The sequence below is a fragment of the Scleropages formosus genome, chromosome 4, assembly GCF_900964775.1.
Source record: "Scleropages formosus chromosome 4, fSclFor1.1, whole genome shotgun sequence".
Taxonomy (NCBI): Eukaryota; Metazoa; Chordata; class Actinopteri; order Osteoglossiformes; family Osteoglossidae; genus Scleropages; species Scleropages formosus.
The window spans coordinates 11,376,154-11,394,364 of record NC_041809.1 but is presented as its reverse complement, the minus strand read 5'-3'; the positions used below and the strand labels follow the sequence as shown (position 1 = coordinate 11,394,364).

The 18,211-nt window shown below is 44.3% G+C and overlaps 1 protein-coding gene across 7 annotated transcripts in view; it reads left to right on the top strand.

Annotated features, from left to right (window-relative positions):
* Nucleotides 1-17,994, top strand: part of LOC108932696 (pleckstrin homology domain-containing family A member 1-like) — a 30,222-nt gene extending 12,228 nt beyond the window's left edge. Inside the window, exons 2-13 of one of the 7 annotated variants that reach the window (XM_029250766.1) lie at nucleotides 1,738-1,951; nucleotides 4,210-4,266; nucleotides 4,363-4,408; nucleotides 7,527-7,624; nucleotides 9,472-9,603; nucleotides 9,985-10,125; nucleotides 10,232-10,300; nucleotides 13,335-13,399; nucleotides 13,861-13,924; nucleotides 14,104-14,193; nucleotides 15,505-15,545; nucleotides 17,398-17,994. In XM_029250766.1, the coding sequence (XP_029106599.1) occupies nucleotides 1,811-1,951; nucleotides 4,210-4,266; nucleotides 4,363-4,408; nucleotides 7,527-7,624; nucleotides 9,472-9,603; nucleotides 9,985-10,125; nucleotides 10,232-10,300; nucleotides 13,335-13,399; nucleotides 13,861-13,924; nucleotides 14,104-14,193; nucleotides 15,505-15,545; nucleotides 17,398-17,737 (1,284 nt within the window). In that variant the 5' untranslated portion in view covers nucleotides 1,738-1,810 and the 3' untranslated portion in view covers nucleotides 17,738-17,994. Of the gene's footprint in view, nucleotides 1-1,737; nucleotides 1,952-4,209; nucleotides 4,267-4,362; nucleotides 4,409-7,526; nucleotides 7,625-9,471; nucleotides 9,604-9,984; nucleotides 10,126-10,231; nucleotides 10,301-13,334; nucleotides 13,400-13,860; nucleotides 13,925-14,103; nucleotides 14,194-15,504; nucleotides 15,576-17,122 lie in introns of all 7 variants that reach the window. The other 6 variants (XM_029250765.1, XM_029250768.1, XM_029250767.1 and 3 more) reach the window with 6 other exon arrangements.
* Nucleotides 17,995-18,211: the final 217 nt, after the last annotated feature.

The window sequence follows — 18,211 nt, the reverse complement described above, 5'->3', positions numbered from 1 at the left end:
GTCCCCTGTCCTGTATTGTGCGCTGGCAGCTGATCATTAACCATGTAGCCTGCTTGGCTCTCTTACCCACATCCTGCCCCAGTGTCTGACCAGTATAGATGGTTCCCAGCATTGAAAACTATTGGACCTTTAGGCTACTATACTTTGATTGTGCAGATGTTGACTTATTAATACTTTGTTTTATATATATAAAATCATTTTTATTGTTATTTATTTCTAGCAGCCTTTATATAGCTGACACCTTTGTCCAAAGTGACTTGCAATAATTTGTACTGTAATAAGCTACTTAACATAATTTGCCTATTTATGCATCTGGAATGGAAGTTGAAGGCGGTTCCATATTTTGCCGTATTAGGTAAGCAACGACCCCATAACATTGGGAAAGCACAGCAATTAATATAAGATCTTCTTACTAGCTGGTCATCTAGTGGTTAGAGCCACCACTTTCCAATTGAATGCCCTGGGTTCAAATTCCTGCTCCAGGGTACTTACCCCAAAATGAATGTAAATACCTTGTTGTATAAATGGGTATATTACAAAGTTTACTTACATTGTGCATCACTTTGAACAGAGATCTCAGATTAAGAAGATGTCTGGAAAGGATAGAGAGGATTTCCTGCTGAATATGTAGTAAAGTAATTGTAAAGCCGATCATCTCTCATAAGTCACTTTGGTCAGAAGTTTCAGCAAAATATTGACTTGTAGTAATAAAAATAGTACAGGATCAAACTTCTTGATTAAATTTAGATTTATTCATTTAGATGTTTGCACCCTGGTCTTCTGCAGGGCCCACTTTTATTTCTTTAATGGGTGCTGGGCTCATCGTGTTAGAGTGCACCACTGTGGTTTCACACCGTGCCTCTGTCAGTGTGTTAGGCCTCATAGGGCACCTGGTACTTGTTTTGCATTGATAAGTCCATTAATGAACGATTGTTTGTTGGGGGGGGGTTTGGCGTGCAAGAGAGTGACCCAGGCAAGGGCTGCGATGTATTCTCTGGGGCCCATCTGGGATTGCTGAGGACGCTTCTCCTCTCCAGCATTAGTGAAACACCCCCCCCTCGGAGCTGTGCGTGACATACGCTGGCGGGTGCAGCCAGCCGTGAGGGGAGAGATGGCACGGCAGAGCTGGGAAAATCCCCGAACCCTGGCTCGCAGCTCCGCTGCTTGCCGTTGCTCACAATGGACATCACGCTGCTCTCGAGGGACTTCACCCCCCTTCATACGGGAGGAGTCGCCGCCACCACGGAGGATCGTGGTTAATAGTCGTATTTGTCAGATCGTGAGGGTGCAGCAGCAGATCTGATGTTCAGACCAGATTGCTTGTCATTTCAGAAGCGTGGCATAGCACAAAAAAAATTGCAGATAAGGTTAAATGGGGGGGGGGTTCGATAGATGAACGTCTGCTGAGGTTAAAAGCGTTGAAGACGATTCCTGTCCTTTTCCGTTAAGATTCGAACGACCTGCTTCTGTCATTTGCATAAGTTGCAGATCTCAGGATTGGAGCCTCTTGTCCTTGTTTGCCAGATGTGACTGGGAAGGGGGGGGGGGGGGGGCAAGTGAGGAAGGATAGTGGAATGAGGTGGGGGAAGGGGTTGGAGGGAGGAGAAGAGAGCAGAGGGGAGTGTGCACTGAAACTCGCGTTCCACGAGTCACAGAAGGGCAGGCGTCGCCGCACACGAGGCCCACAGAGCCGATCGCTCACCCACTCATCGCTCACCGTCTTCTGGGCTCCTCCAGGCCTCCCCCTCCCTGACCACCTGCCTTGTGCTGCATCCGCCGGGCCGCAGTAGAAGACACAAGACTTCGGAAGATGCCCTACGTGGACCGGCAGAACCGCATCTGTGGCTTCCTGGACATCGAGGAGAATGAGAACAGCGGCAAGTTCCTGCGCCGCTACTTCATCCTGGACACGCAGGAGGGCAGCCTGGTGTGGTATATGGACAACCCACAGGTAGGAACACACCTCACACACTTTAACTGATGAAAAATAATACTAGTTTTCAGTAATTAATAGTACATTCTAGAAAAGTCTCTTTTGGACCCACATTGCTCCCGATCTCATATCTGCTCCATAAATTTTTAATGTGTTTGGGGGGGGGGGGGGATATTCCCCATAAATTCTATATGCAGCCATTAGTGCAATATTCTTGCAAAAATGGTGGTATTGGACTAAGTGACTGTACTTTGTGAATCATTTGTCTGCATCTGTATCTCATTGTCTGTTGGAGCAATGCAAGAGTTATGCAGTTGTATGAATGTAGTAATAATAACACAATTGCTTCAAAATAAAACGAAACATGTTGCTTGCACTTTGGAAGACCTCCCATTTGTTGATGGTATCTGGTTGTACTTGTACATTTATTCATTTAGCATAGTTTCCTCCCGAGTGACTAGTATTTAGCTGAAACTATATATATTAAAGTCACTACAGTGCACCCTTTTCTGAAAGAGAGCACATGCGTACACATAGTATGGGCAACTGAACAGAACCAGTTCACGTGAAACGCGTCTTGGACAGTGGGAGGAAACCAGAGCATCTGCATGAAAGAAAACATGTACACGAGTGTACAGTCATGTAAATGCAATGGAAATATGAAAACTCCCTACAAAATGAGCCGGATTCGAACCCAGGTCCTCTCGTACAGCCAATGAGCTGTGTGGCACCAGTACTGTGTGTGCAGGTTTTGATTTGAATGAAAGGTTAACTTATCAATTAAATTACTTTTCTTTACTGTACACATCATGTATGATAATTTGTATGATATACTCTGAGTACATTGTTTCCCATAAGGCACCGGTTTTAACATGTGCCCTCCGGTTATAAAGGTTATACTACACACAAGTGTGTCTGTGCTCCATAGGAAGGTGTTCTACCAGGTGTCTGGCAGCAGCCGAGAAGACCAAATCAATGCATTTCAATTACCTGAAAAGCATGTGTTTGGTGGGGATGGGCTCCTGATTCTGACACTTCCCTGGTGGTCACAGGTGTGGAGTTGATGATTAGTGTTTTGTGTTCGGTATTTCGGGGCACTGTATCGATATCCGCTCATGCCTTCCTCCCAGTCGTGGCACTTGAATGAGATGAATTGTCATTAGGGTCTGGGTGGGGAGGTGGGTTGAAGGATGCTGTGAGTCCTCTGTGGTCACTGTGGTTTTGCTCAAGTGGTAATGAATCAGCATCTTCACGTTCCACCTGCCAGTTACTCCTTGTTTGTGTGACGTTGGCTTTCCTGGGTAAACTGGTGTCCCAGACAAGTTTGCATCTCTTTTCAAGGCCTTGTTGAAGTTTGCTGTAGGCTGAGGATCTGGGAACACTATTTACCCAAGGCAGTATGACATCACTGGCGTTCTGCACTTGTAGCCATCATTGAAAGACCCTGGAGGGTCTCTTGTTTTACCTGTGAACAAGCTTCTTAAAGGTTCTCCGGTAAATATTTAGCTGCTTCTAGAAGAAAAAAATGTATAATACAGTACTCTGCAAAAGTCTTAGGTACTTAGATGTTTCACAGAAATATTTGTTTTAGATGATTTACTGTCTTCTGCATTAATGTCAATGGGAAAGAGCATATTTTAGATTTCCAAGGATTTCTTTTGCAAAAAGTTACAGTATTACAGTAAGGGTTTTGTATGTCGTTAAAGAAAGTACACATATATACGCACACACACTCACTGTCTGAGACCACTTGTCCCAAGCCGGGTCTTGACGAACCGAAGCCTAACCCAGCAACACAGGGCTCAAGGCTGGAGGGAGAGGGGACACACCCAGGGCGGGACGCCAGTCCATCGCAAGGCACCCTAAGCAGGACTCGACCCCCAGACCCGCCAGAGAGCGGGACCCAGCCTAGCCCACCGCGACCCCACTCGGGACAAGCGGTTGATGACGATGGATGGTTACTAAGATTTGTAGAAAGTTTATTAATTAAGAGCATTATTTTTGGAAGCATTTTCACTTTACAGCTTTTTTTTCCCCAACCAAGTGCCTGAAACTTTTGCACAGTACTGTATATAAATGCAAGATATGTATGGCTTGTGTTGGGCCTATATAACATTATAGCTGTAATTTTATTGACAGTGAAGACACTTGAAGTTTTTTTTTTTTTTTTTTTTTTTTTTAAAGCATTTGTGCTCATTTTGTTAACCTCTCATGCCCAACTGTAAAGACTTGCAGAACTTGTTCTTAATCAGTTGTATGTCCTCCCTGTTCTCCAGAACCTCCCTCCAGGAACAGAATGCGTTGGCTCCCTCAAGCTCACCTACATTTCCAAGGTCACTGGTAGATTTTGCTTGTCAGAATTGTACTCCCCCCCCTTTTTCTATTTGAAACCAGCTAATGTTTAGTTCCTGATTCCTCCTTCCTTGCAGGTCAGTGATGCCACCAAGCAAAGGCCAAAGGCTGAATTTTGCTTTGGTAAGTCCCCCCCCTCGTTGTCTTGGACTCGATCTTCTTTCAGATGGTTAACTCACTGCTTCTGGAAACATGCTGGATTTCATGGATAATTGTTAATCTGATCATAACTGTCATGATTTGTGAATTCACTGCCAAGTCACTTGTTTGTGATGCAGCTAAACATTCATGAAGCGACTCTGAACATGTCTGAATTTGGGTGCGCTGCCTGTTTAAATTCTACCTGATGGAGTTTGGTGTTTCCTTCAACCTAACATCTAGGAACATGTTGCATAGCAACAGGTGGTGTTTTTCCATATTGTCTTTGTGTGACTCTTGGATGAATACTGTGAAAGAACATGGTAAAAGGTAATGCTGTGACATGTTTTGTGATACAGCTGACCCCCAGCCAATGTTTTGCAGTGAATATACACAGAGGTTTCGGCAGCACTGTTGAACCCTAACCTGGACCAAATGGGGTTCTTTCTGTTGTTTTGTGTTCTCACCTCTGAAAATCTGCCTTCCTTGTACCTGATGGTATGATCTTCTGCATTGCTGTTGATCACCTTGCCCTCTGTAAGGCTGATTTGACTTGACTTGTTGACTTGTGAAATGTTCCTCCTCTTCTTGCCCATGGAAACTTCTGGTGTTCCCGTCAGGGGTCGAGAAGCTTTTCATTGTGTAGGTTCAATTCTGTATTCATTGAGGCACATAATATTCCAGACTGAATTTGTAGTATGAGTTCTAGGGGTCATGAATTCCAGTTGTCATGAGATGCAGTATGTTCCAGTAGAGGGAAATCATTAATTTATGAATCCATTCTAAATCAGGTTTTTCTAACTATGTAGAAATTACCCCCCAGCTTCTTTCATTAAGAATGGTTCAATTATTAATTTTCAAAATAAGTTAACATTTTACTGTTTCGTCTTTAAATATGTTTTTTTTTTTTTTTTTTTAAATTTCTTGAAGCAACACCGTGGCACAACAGGTGGCATTGCTGCCTTATTGCACCTGGACTGTTCAGGCATGTGTTGAAATCCAGCTTGGTCTATGTGGAGTTTGGATGTTGCTTGGGGTTCCTCTAGGTGCTCTGTTTTTCTTCACATGGGCCACATACATAGAGTTCAGGTGAATTGGAGATACCGAACTGCCCATAGTGTGTATGCCCGGTGATTCCAATATAAGCTCCAGACCACCATGACCCTGACAAGGATGGACGATTAATGGAAGTGACTGAGTAAAATTTGTCCATGTTACAATGCAAACATGACCTGTGTTTGCACACCTGGCTGATAGGTATCAGTGAAGAGCCCAGTGTAGGAGGGTGAGCCTACCTTAATTCTACTCTTGTTCAGTGTTTACAGTCATGCGTGGCTTTAATGAGTAACCCGTAACCCCACATTTATGGAATGGATCAGTCACCATCTGACATTAGGAATTTAAATTTCCAGTTATTTTAATTAGTTTTAATGTAGCTTGAAGTTAGATTACTTGCAGAAAGTGGTAATTTTATTTATTTGAACGGTCTATAATGTTTATAGAACCTGTGAATAAATCAAGATATTGATATTAAAGTATTTACTGATTGTGACAGTACAAATGACAGAAAAAATTGAGTTGTTACAGGGTCTGATGGCATGCTCATCTGGTGAAGTTTCACAAGTAAGCGTTAGAACTTCTGCAGTAGTCAAGAATTCGCTTCTTGCAGATCTGCAGAGCTTCCCTGTGCAGCCTTCCTGAAGGACGTGACTCCGAGGAAGACTCCTTTGTCCTATCGCTGCTTGCCGGTACTCAATGGAAGGAAGCAGTAGGGTGACCCGCAGTGGCAAAGCCGCCTATGTCACCAGGGAAACCGGCTCCTCGGCACAATGCCAGATCCGGAATCGGAACCCATGCGGGTATTTTTAGATGGTTGCTCGCTAAATGTTCGTTGCGCCCCTTGTTTAGTCTTTTGAGTAGAAGCCTCTTCACTGTGTCTGGGAGCGCTGTTCTCGAGGTTGCTTTGCGGTAACAAAAGCCAAGGCCTCCATGTGATTCCCAGCTCTAGCTTTTTTAGTGCGGTGGGAAAGACCTGCTTGCCAGATGCATGGGGGAACCACATGCAATGGCAGCTGGGAATCTACCCCAAAGTGTTTTTCTCCAGGGGAAAAATAAGACATGGCCAAAAGAGGGTAATGAAGTCCAGACTAGACCCGATTCTTCTAAACAGCAGGTGGGGAAAAAAACAGTTGAAAAGCTGGACGGTTACTTAACTTTCCGTCTACAAGCGTACAAGTGTGCCATCCAGCAGCAGATTCCATCGCTGCCATTGCTGTGTTTCTTTGGTCTAAACCCAAAACCCAGTTAGTGTTTGATGTATTTCCTTCCGGCTACTTCCCTATGCAGCGAGATCGGTGTGTTTGGTTGTGTCACAGCTGTTGAGTGTCACCAACGGTGGGGAGTTGGGAATGTGGATTAAGCCGTCCGTATGGAGCGGGATGAGTGCTGGATGAGTTAATCTTTCCTGTAGAGTCAGGGTCTGTTGGGAAGGGGCAGTTTGCTCATGGCCTTTCTTCAATGCGCCGGGCACGCCGAAACACTGCGGCCTTGTTGGGGAGGAGCAACTGGACCTTCTGAGCGCTGAGGAAGAAAGCGGGCATTGTATGTTGGAGACCTCATAGCACTCGAGAGTGACAGCGTGAGAGAGGACCATTTCAGTCTCTGTGTCATCCAGTCCACACCACCATAGTATTATTTACACCAGTTTGACATGGACGAGCTATGAAGGCCAAGGTTGATGGATGAAAGGATGACGTATTTTATACATGGGGGTGTTCTGTTTTCGGTTTAAAAAAAAAAAAAAAAAGGTAGCTAATGCTGACACCATAGGGAATGTGTATAAACTCTACGTCCCCTGTGTTCTTGCTTTACTGAGGGTGTAAGTGTGCTGTTGTTTGATATGAAGAGCTCCATGTGGTTAGAGGCTTCGTCACAGTCATTAGTCCCCTATCCTGCTGGACCAGCTGCTCCAGAAATGCAGTTAATTGGCCAGATCACTGTAGCTCGTTTTTTATGCTTGGGCTGTCTGGCCTCACCCTCAATAGCCAGCTGGATGTCTGCCTCATGATCTCTGTCTCCCTCTGTCCCTCTGCTATCCCTGAAGTCATCAACGCTGGCATGAGGAAATTCTTCCTGCAGGCCGACGACCAGCAGGACCTGGTGGAGTGGGTGAATGTGCTGAACAAGGCCACCAAAATCACAGTGAGTTTCTGTGCTCAGGCTTCCAGAGGATGCATTTTACATATGGGAATTGTTATATTTTGGGGTCCTGTTCCCATCCCATTGAATAATACTGGCTCAGCCTGATGTAGATTCTGGTGATTTTTTTTTTTTTTCTTTTTTTTTTTTTTAAAAAAAAAAAGAGAACTTGGCTTCTAATTGCTTGTCAGAAGGAATTGTTTGTATATTATATTACTTCACCTATGATCATATTGATCAATCTTGTGCTGCAGTGCCACATTTTACGTACTTTTTCTGCATAGGAATTTAAGGTAAAACCCCTGAAATAAAAATAAAATAGTGAAAATATTTGTAAATAAAATCTCTGATTTACAAAATAAAACTAAAGATAAATTCCCCCTCAGTTAAATCCCCTTTTCCTGTTTTGTCTTCACTTTTCACATGAATAATAATTATAATATAAATTTGTTTGGTAATTCTGATTCCTCGTGTTTCAGATTTGAGTCAGATGATAATTTAAATGAATTCTGTAGAAGCTGCAGGTCTCTGCCCTGCTTTGATCAGGTTGGGGCACCTTGGTTCAGAAATGAAATGTGTTCCACCACTCTCCGCAGCCTTTCTATAAGGAGGGGACTATTGGGCACAGTTTTATTACCCCCCCCCCATCACTGCACTTTCCATTTTAATCAGTTTCTTCTGCATGAGAGCATCGCTGCCTGGTCGTTGCTGTGGAATCTGGGCTGTTTCAATTGAGGGTTGATCAATAGGCTGGGACCTTGTATACTGACCCCCCCGTGGAAGCTAATGGCCAGTGGACATGTCATCTGTCCTGTCCCTTTGTTTGGGAAATCGGTTTGTTTTAACTCTAGCAGTGAGTGAGGTCCATATTTTACAGCCACAAAACCCCCTGTCTGTATTGAGGTCACTTTTTTGATTAAAGTTAACCCTGGCCTTTGCTGATTTCCATGCCAATGCACCTATTGTCGTTTGTAATAGACGTACCTTTTCATTATGCATGTTTAAGCAGTCAGTTAAAATCCGTAATTGTTTAGCCTCTATCCAGCCAGCTTGTTTAAAGTGGAAGAGGGGAGGAGAAACCAGCAGTCTGAATACCTGCAATGAACAAATTCCTCATGTTGCATTGTACTCAGACATAAACTGGAGTTCCTCTGTCTCGTTTCTGGTAGCATCAAAGTCCGTAAAATGTGGAACATGCCTTTCCTGTGCGTCTCTGCTCTTGTTCCTGCTGTGGATTTATCCCCCAGTTTTTGCTGGCATTCCAGAAATGGCTTCAGTGCATTCCACAGGCTTTGGGGTCCTTTCATACAGAGCAGCAATAATGGGACTAGTTAGGGCTTGAATGCAGATGTTAGTGGTCTGTTATGTATTGTACCCACTGGTGGTCCCATTGGCTTCATGTCATCAGTGATAGAATCAACCATCTAGTAAATCAAATTAAGTTTATCTATGGTGTTTGTGTGTCTGTGTGTGTATTCAACATAGTAAAAGGTATATGCATTTCATAGTTTACATCATAATATGTTTTGCTCTGAAGAGGTGTATCATTTTGACAGATATACTGTTGGCGGAGTGTGATTTATTACTTAATTGAGAAACCTAAAGTGCCAGACCTGCTCAAATGGAAAAGGTGGTAATGCATCATCCCAGTGACACTACAATATGAAGATGAAACTCTCTCTGTATTGTTAGTGGAAATGTCACCATTACTTCCTTACTTTTGCATGACTTCCCGTATTGAAGTGCAGAGAATTGCAAAGCTCCGAGACATACTATCCATAAACCTGACCCTTAACCAACTTGCATTTACTCAGCTTTGGATTTTAGACAGTTTATTTTCTTCTTTTTAGGTGCCAAAGTCTTGTGATGCTCAGCAGAACTCTGAGAATCAGAAGGCCCTCTTGGATGTTCTGGGTGCCAAGAAGCAGGTGTCATACAGGACTGAGATCATAGGGGGTGTCCCTATCGTCACCCAGACACAGGTTGGCGTTCCTCTGAGTCAGTCAGTGATAACTGGGTTTCCTCCCCCCCCCCCCTTTTTAAAAGAATGGGGAGTACACCAAAGGAAGTTTTATTTTATTTGCAACCAGGGTGTTTCTGGTTCGAGTCCTGAGAGTTTACGTAACCCTGCAACACCTTTAAGTCACTTAAAGTGGATTGCTTTGGGAAAGCTATCAGGCTGTATCAGTGGATTAAGTGTTAATGATTTGTAGCAGTCTTAGGGACCTGCTGCGGTTACCTAAATGAAAAATGTCATCAGCTCCCAGAGTTATATGGAGTAATCATGTGGTGTTTCCACTGGGTGACTATTTCAGATTCTCAGATACTGCACTTTGCTGAGACCTTTGTTTTCTTCTCCACAGCAGGAGGGGGGTGATGGGCAGAATGGGACGGATCATGAGGGTCTGAAGAGGTCTCACAGCCAGCTCCCATACTTCCTGGGCAAGTCAGCGCAGGATAACTCGATCATCAAGGCGGGCTACTGCGTGAAGCAAGGGGCTGTGGTGAGTCCTGGACATCTGTGCTCAGTATACAGTCCAAGCGGGGGGGTGCTTTACAGTGGTCAGGTTTCCTAGGTTTCTCACTTGTTCCTCTTTTGTAATCTCTCAGATGAAGAACTGGAAGAGAAGATATTTTGTGCTGGATGAAAATTCAATGAGTTACTTCAAGTCGGATTTGGTAAGTTTTTCCCAATTCGCCGTTGTACACCGTGAAGGGGTTCTGTTAACAGATGCAGTATGAGGCAGTTCCCCCTTTGTGGGCTTTCTCAGTACCCAGTGATGGCCGATGCAGTGATGCACCTTGTACATAAAACAGGCCATGATCTTCCTCTGACACATATGAGCATGTGCACACATTGATCCATTCAATGGTCAGGAGCTCATCCTAGAGTATAGTGTCAGCCTGGAAGGGACACCAGTCCCTCAGAGAACAATCTCCTGTACTGAAACTTACACAGACTGTTGACAATTGAGAGTCACTGATTTAACCTAAATGCATGTCTCTGGACTTTGGGTGGGTGGGGGGAGCCACACAAACATGAGGTGAACATGTAGTTTCCTCACAGAGTAAATGAGAATCAAACCCAGAGCCCAGGAGCTGTGAGCTCTAGCTGTCGTCCCACTGTGCTACCCAACATGGGTAAACACTTTGTCTGATATGATATGAAACATGTTTTGTTTATACACACTTTTGCCTGATCATGGAGTCAAGCTGGTGATGGAAATGGCTTTCGGGAAAATGTCCTCCGTAGCTGATTCTTTCTTGTGTCCGATGAATTCTTAGTCTTCCCCCCCAATTACATTAACACCGTCCCTGAGCCAAAAACCACTCAGAAGCATGATATAGTATCTAATAAATGAATTGGTGCAGGAAGGAGATTCATCAGGAGGACATGAAGTCTAGTGGTGTAGGAGGATGAGATCCATCCGTTCACGGGCTCCTCGCCAGCAGCCAGCCCATGATCCTTCTTCATTACGTAGCCAGCAGGCCATTCGCTTTGCCTACTCTGCCCAGGCATGTCTGAGATCTGGTCTCCTGGATTGCATTCCTGTACACAGCCTGGTGTAAATGCAGAACATGTCTCATCATGAATGCTCAGCCCTCTCGTACACCGAGCCGTGGCAGTTACACAATATTGTATATACAGAGGGTCACGTAAACAGCATACACAATCTGTAACACTAACCTAGCCTTGTTTGCACACCCTGCTAGATTATTTTATTGTGCGGTTGACTGCGTCACTCCTGGGGCTGTTGCAGTGGTTTTGTTTCTCTCAAGTGCAGTTTTTCCCCATGCTTTGGAAAAACAGTGAAAAGTCTCAATTTCATGTCTTGTCTTTTAATTTCTTTTTAACTCTGACTGCGGTTCAGTTTGAAGATCTTCTAGGATGAGAATAGGACATGGATGGAAACAACGAAAGATGGAAAGAAGAATAATTGCATGTCTGCAACTGTCTTTCTCCTAATGTAATGCACAAATAGTCTTTTTGCTGAGATGTGTGTCATTTTGGAGAAAAGCATCTGCTAAATGAATAAATGTAAATGGAAAGGGTGGCTTTATCTTGCTGCTACTGTAGTACTCTTAATGTACTTAGCCTGAATTGCTCCAATTAAATACAGTACCCTGATGGTGCAAGAAAATGTGGATTTGATCCCTGCTTTGTCTGTATGGACATTCCAGGATGATGAGATGAGGAAGGTGCCAGCTAAATACTACATGGTGTTTGTTGTAAGTCACTTTGGAGAAAAGCAATTGCTAAATGAATAAATGTAAATATTAACTAGCTTAGTATACAATCCTAACATTGTAAGCTGCCTTGGACAAAGTGTCTGCTAAGTAATGGTTAATAACAAATACAGAACACAATATAGACTGAGGGTATTGCGTTGAGTCAATGAAAGCACAGGAAATATCCATTTGAGTAACTCTGAGGTTGTTTCATAGTGGCTACTATTAGAAACAGCCTGGTTGTGCATGAAATGCTCTGCTCAAAATAATGTTAGGAATTTATGATAAAAGAAAAGGAAGCCTCTGGGAAATCATGGTAGAGATAATCGACTTCCAGCTATGTCCCTTGTTGTACAGCCGGGTCATGTTTGCAGTTGGGGTTGACCCTTGTATTTAATGATCTTAAATCATTCCACACACACACACATGCTCATCCCAAGTGGGGTCGCGGTGAACCGGAGCCTAACCCAGCAACACAGGACGCAAAGCTGGAAGGGGAGAGGACACAATTGTCCTTAAACCACCCCTCAGCTTTATAATTAAGGGGCTACCATGACTGTATTACTTAAATTACATTTCTGTGCAACTACACGTGGAAACTTCCTGTGCTCGCCCACTTTCCCCAGTGACAAGCAAAGATGAACACTGACCATTCTTGGGGTCGAGGCAGCCGCAAAGGCAGGATAAAAGTAAAGGACAGCAGGGTTCAGACAATGGAAGGCTTTCATTTACAAATATGCAAACAGAAAAAGGAGATGTGGCTCCTGTAAAGCAACTAAATTAGCTCTCAAAAGTGAAAACTAGTGCCCAAAATAACCACACAACTCAAAGCAACAGTGCACAAAGACATCTGAATCTGGGAACTGTAGGTCCCCTTCATTTTTTTTTTTTTTTGCTGCTTTAGTAGCAGGTAGAGTAACATTTGGAGCCTTTACATTCAAATAATTAAAAAAGGCCTGGGTTTGAAACTTAGCCCTGCTGCAATACACTTAAACACCGTATTACCCTGAATTGATGCAGTAAAAAAATCGTTACATAAATGGGTAAATTGTTATAAGTACATTGGTATTATAATGCTGATATTGTAAATCACTTTGGGTAAAAAGCATAATTTAAATGAATAAATGTAATGTCTATTGTCAGCTGCAGACAAGCTGCCTTTTGTAAGGTATTCATTTCATTCTCTCGTTAAAGGCAGCTGGTCATTATCTATGTTAAATTTAATGGGACTGGTATTTGGGAACTGCCTATCAAAAGAAGCTCCACCATCTGCTGTGATCCCACCGTGGGATACCCCCTCAGCTCTCTGCAATATCTTCTTAACATAAAGGAGTTTACTAGAGGATCTTTTTCATGTGATGGAAGCTGCAGCAGTGATTTTAATTTGTCAAGACTTTGGACTAGAGTCTCAGGGAACGCTGAGGTGGTGGGTGGCTGTTGGTGATGGCACCTGGGCTTCTGTGACTGTACCCTTTTTCAACAGGAGAAGGACCCCCTGCGTGTTATCCCGCTGAAGGAAGTCCACAAAGTTCAGGAGTGCAAGCAAAGGTATTTTACTGAATTTATAATTTATGTGCATGACCCACTGTGCTGTGAGTTTAATCACCTCATCCAAGTGTGATGAACTGTGGAAAGGCTAAAAGGTGCCGGTCTAAAAAGAGATAATGATCCTTCCAAAACATTCAGGTAAAATACTTGTGCAAAGATCACATGTGATCCTTGTATTGCTGTTAATTACATGGGGCAGCAGGAGTGTATTGGCTAGATTTGCTACTTTGCACATAAAAGATGCAGGTTCAGATCCCATCTCATGCTGTAGTACCCTGGAGCAAGGTACCTAGTCTAAATTGCTCTAGAAAAAAAATTACTAAAGTACCACCCTAAGTTGCTTTGGAGCAAAGTGTGAGCAAAATAAATAAATATAAATATTACCTTTTGCTTTTTGTTTTCGTATGTTTTCTGTGAGCAAATGCATAGACGAGTAAATTAATTTTTCTGTTTATTTCCAGCGACATACTGATGAGGGACAACCTATTTGAAGTTGTTACCACTTCTAGGACCTTTTATATACAGGTGAGGTATAGGGAACTGAGCTATTACTGTTCCAATAGGATTGTGCTCCATGACAGATTTTCTTGACCATTATAAGTGGGTCCGGTATTGGTTCAAGCAGAATCCTTTAAGTTTTCTGTACAGTTCCTCACTCTGTGTCTTCCTGTTGTCTGTGTGTGTATGTACTCTACCTCTGCCAGGCGGAAAGCCCAGAGGACATGCACAGCTGGATCAAGGCAATGTCAGGAGCCATTGTGGCCCAGCGAGGACCAGGCCGATGTGCAGCCACTGTATGTACCTATAACCCTCTTCTCACCATCTTTTGGGACCTGAGAGACCTGAGGTGCCTTCAGATTGGCTCTTGTTTGTGGTCGTATTTTCCGCTAGCTTTCAATTCACTAGAAACATTGATAAAATGACCAAAAGCATAGTACACAACGATTATGGATCTCATAAAATCATGCAGGCCTTGGGGACCGGAAGTGCAAAAAACATTACGGTTAGGACTAATTTTAAATTACTGAAAATAAATTATTTCCACAACATCATATTCTGTCGCAGTTGCTTACTGATTCATCCCATAAATGTGCATGACGTTCACGAGCTGACGGCAACAACTTCATTACTGACGCTCAACAAGAGCTTAATAATAGACATGCCTCCCTTTACAGGTTAGGTTATATATTGCAATAAATGTACTTTGTATGAGGTTATTTTAGTATTTTATTAACACTGAGCTACATTACAATGTAATATAAACTCCTGTTTATTGTCAGTTGCTGACAATACACCCCTTTAAAGTGCTCTCTCCGTCATCTTCTTACTGATCAACAGTATTTATAAGCGCCAAACATGCGTCATAAACGGCAGAATTGAGCTGAAATAAGTCGGTCCTAAATGTTTCTTCTGTTTGGGTGTGTTTTACTGCCAACTTTTAGCTGGGTGTGTAACCACAGGTCACTTTTGCTCTGCAACAGTGTTTATAAAATAAGAAAATATACTTAGAAGTAAGTAAATGGGGAAAATGTTGGCACCGTCTGCATACCTCATGTTTGTAACATTAGGAGCCAGTGTGTATCATAAGTTGATGCAGAGATTCAGCAAATAACCCGTTTTTAGAATGTTTTCAGCGATGCGCGACTAGACTGATGCTCCTAAAATGTTCCAGGTGGCGAATCTGAACGCATCTCTTTGTCTCCTTGAAACCTCCGAACTGTCTGCTTGATGGCTGTATGTAAACATGTCTTTCTTTGTACTTTATAGAGCTTGGCGTGCAGTCAGAGATGCGCCGTTAGCCGTAGTTGCCGCGACAGGTTCTTATGTCCGCTTTTGCAGTGCGAGAAGCACTTTGAGTGAAACGCTTTCCGTGTTTTTCCATGTCAAGCAGCTTACTTTTAGCAGTGTGAAGTAAGCAGTATGTTTCGGACGCCCATCGCCAGCCACTGGGCTTTAAGGTTAACCATCTGTGCCAGTGGTCCCCTTTCGAAGAGATTACTTGTCAACGGCAACGTAGGACCCAAAGAAGTTCCCTGCCGCCCTCAGAACTTTGAGTGGTCCTACTCCTCTCCCCTCTAATGGAGCTTTGCGATGTGTTGTTGCAGATGCGGCAGGCCAGGCGGCTGTCGAACCCATGTATACAGAGGTATACATCCCGAAATGGCAAATGCAGCACGTATGTGAGCTTTCATGCCAAAACAGCTTCTCTTTCTGTCATATATGAGCAGTCACGATACGGTTGCATAGATTCAGGGCTTATTCTTTTCCTTTTTTGATTGTGCTTCCTAAAGATACACATAAGCCACCTTCCCATACTAAAGTTCAGCTGCATCTCACTATCACCTGTCCCATGCCCCACCCACTTTCACCTGTTCTCTCCTGCCAACCTCACCATGCCTGTGCGTTGACCTTTTTCTTCCCCCCATCAGGGACCTGTCATCAGTGTCCCATCTCCTCCCTTTAGCGTACGAGAAGAACGATGGTTGAGCGTTTTTGAATGGGGTCTTCTAAGGCAAACTTCTGTTGAGTGCTCCTGAAGACTCCTCCCACTTTTTCATTGCGTTCTTGTTGTCTGCTTTGGTGTGCCAGCGAGAAAGTTCCCTTTCAAATCTCACCAGAATTGGACGCTGACTGTGCCCGTGCCCTCAAATCACCCAAGTTGGCGTGCCACAGCTTCCATTCCTTTGCCAGTCCAGATCTCCATCAGCATATCGTATTGGCGCTCGCACAAAGACCTCTCATCAGTTCCTCTGTGATTTCTGTTCCTTCAGTGGGTGTGTCCTGCAGACTTTTGGGAAATCTTATTAATCAGCACCTCATGTACACCTGAAATACCTAGTGAGGTGATTTAATGCCCAGTGAATTGCTGCAGTGAAGACTGGAGAACAGCAACCCAACTTGCAGCAATGGGAAACTTCTTTTTTTTTTTTTTTTTTTTTTTTTGGTCCTCTTCTGACACTTCTGAATCAGTTTTAGCTATGAAATGCTTTGTGCATTCAGATCGAATTTGAAGGGTTTACCGTCACCATTTTATAATGGCAGTCACATGTTAAGGAGGTCCTGATGCGTTATAGACCAATAGGGTAAAATCCTTGCTTTATGGATATTTTTTTAGAGCATTTATATTCCAGAACCTGTACGTTTCCACCCTGTTAAGCAAAAGAACTAGAATTTTATTTGTCCTTCTGTTTGTCAGCTGTGATGCATCATCCTAATGAGTGTTGTTTTCCACACTCGCTTGACGTTCTCATCAATACGGGAATTTAATTGTGTCCTTAGAACCGCTCATATATTGAGAGCACCTTCCGCTGGATTTGTTGTAGCTCTTGTATCCTGTGGCTTCCAGAATTATTACACTGGTACTGGGACTAACCAATTTAACTGCTGTCATAGTTATGGAGTCAAGTTAATCTCATGTCACATCAGAAGGAATATGCTGGGAAAGCAGTTTGAATGTAAAAGCGGTTCCTCTTAGAGAAAATGTGTGGCAAATGTACTGGAAGTTTTGTGGCTTCCCGTGACCAACTGCCAAAGTACCTTTTTATGGTTGAATTGACCCTTAGCGCAACATCAAGTGACATTGTTCTGCTGCCAAGGTGTCAGTGATGAGCAGGACATACAAAAGTGTTTAAGCACTTTTTGCTTTTGCGTTGCGGGCTTTGCATGACCGCACGTTCTGGTGCTACTTTGCTGACGCTTTTGTGTTGTTTTTATGTCTTTCAGAGAGTAAAATCGGACACTGAAATACTAACATTCCAGAAATGAGCACTACCAAGCACTCCTCCTCCCTCCATCATTAGTGCCACTCCTGCTATTAGCGCTGCTGTTTCTCCAGCTGCTGCTGCTGCTGCCGCCGCCGCCGCCTCCTCTGGCACAGTGTGTGTGTCTCACTGACCTTTCTGACCGTTCGCACCCTGACTCTTTCTCTGTCTTCTGGGCACACGCCACTCGTTGCAGGAGCTCAGTGACCATTCCTCCTCCTCCACTTTCTACCACAGCGACCAGGGTGCTCCCGGGCATCGCTCGGCCATACCCGCCATGCCAACCGCCGCCCAGGGTGCCATTTCCCAGCCCAGCGGCGTCGCGGACACGCGCCCTCTCTGCGCACAGCCTGGCCTGGGACAGCGAACACTTCATGAGCCTGCTGCCCCGGCCCGTCCCAGGGGGGGTGCCGCCGGGGCGCGCCGCACGCCTCTCCCTGCAGGAGGCACGGCTGTCCAAGTGAGCAGCACGGAGTCGCCGTGGAGACGGCGCAGCAGCTTCGGGGAGAGCTCACCGGCTACTCCTCTTCCCTGCGTTGATCTGGAGGACGTTGATCTGCCAGTCAGCCTAGTGTGAAGGGATCCCCTTTACTTTCCGTAGCCCTGCACCCAAAACGGACACAGGCTAGCAGGGGACTTGCAAGAAGAGCGCCTGGAAGAAGAGCAAGGAGGAGAGTGGAATGGAGGCTTGAAGTAAACTGAACAAGCCGTTTGGACTAAACCAAGCAAAGGCATCTTTTTCCACAGTGTACTTGTCCCATGGTACGGAAGGGCTTGTTGTGCTGTTTAAAATATATATATATAATGTGTGTATGTATGTGTGTATATATATGTGTGTGTGTGTGTGTATATATATATATATATATATATATATATACACACACACACATTTTCGGAACCGCTTGCCCCACACGGGGTCGCGGGGAACCGGAGCCTACCCGGTAACACAGGGCGTAAGGCCGGAGGGGGAGAGGACACACCCAGGACGGGACGCCAGTCCGTCGCAAGGCACCCCAAGCGGGACTCGAACCCCAGACCCACCGGAGAGCAG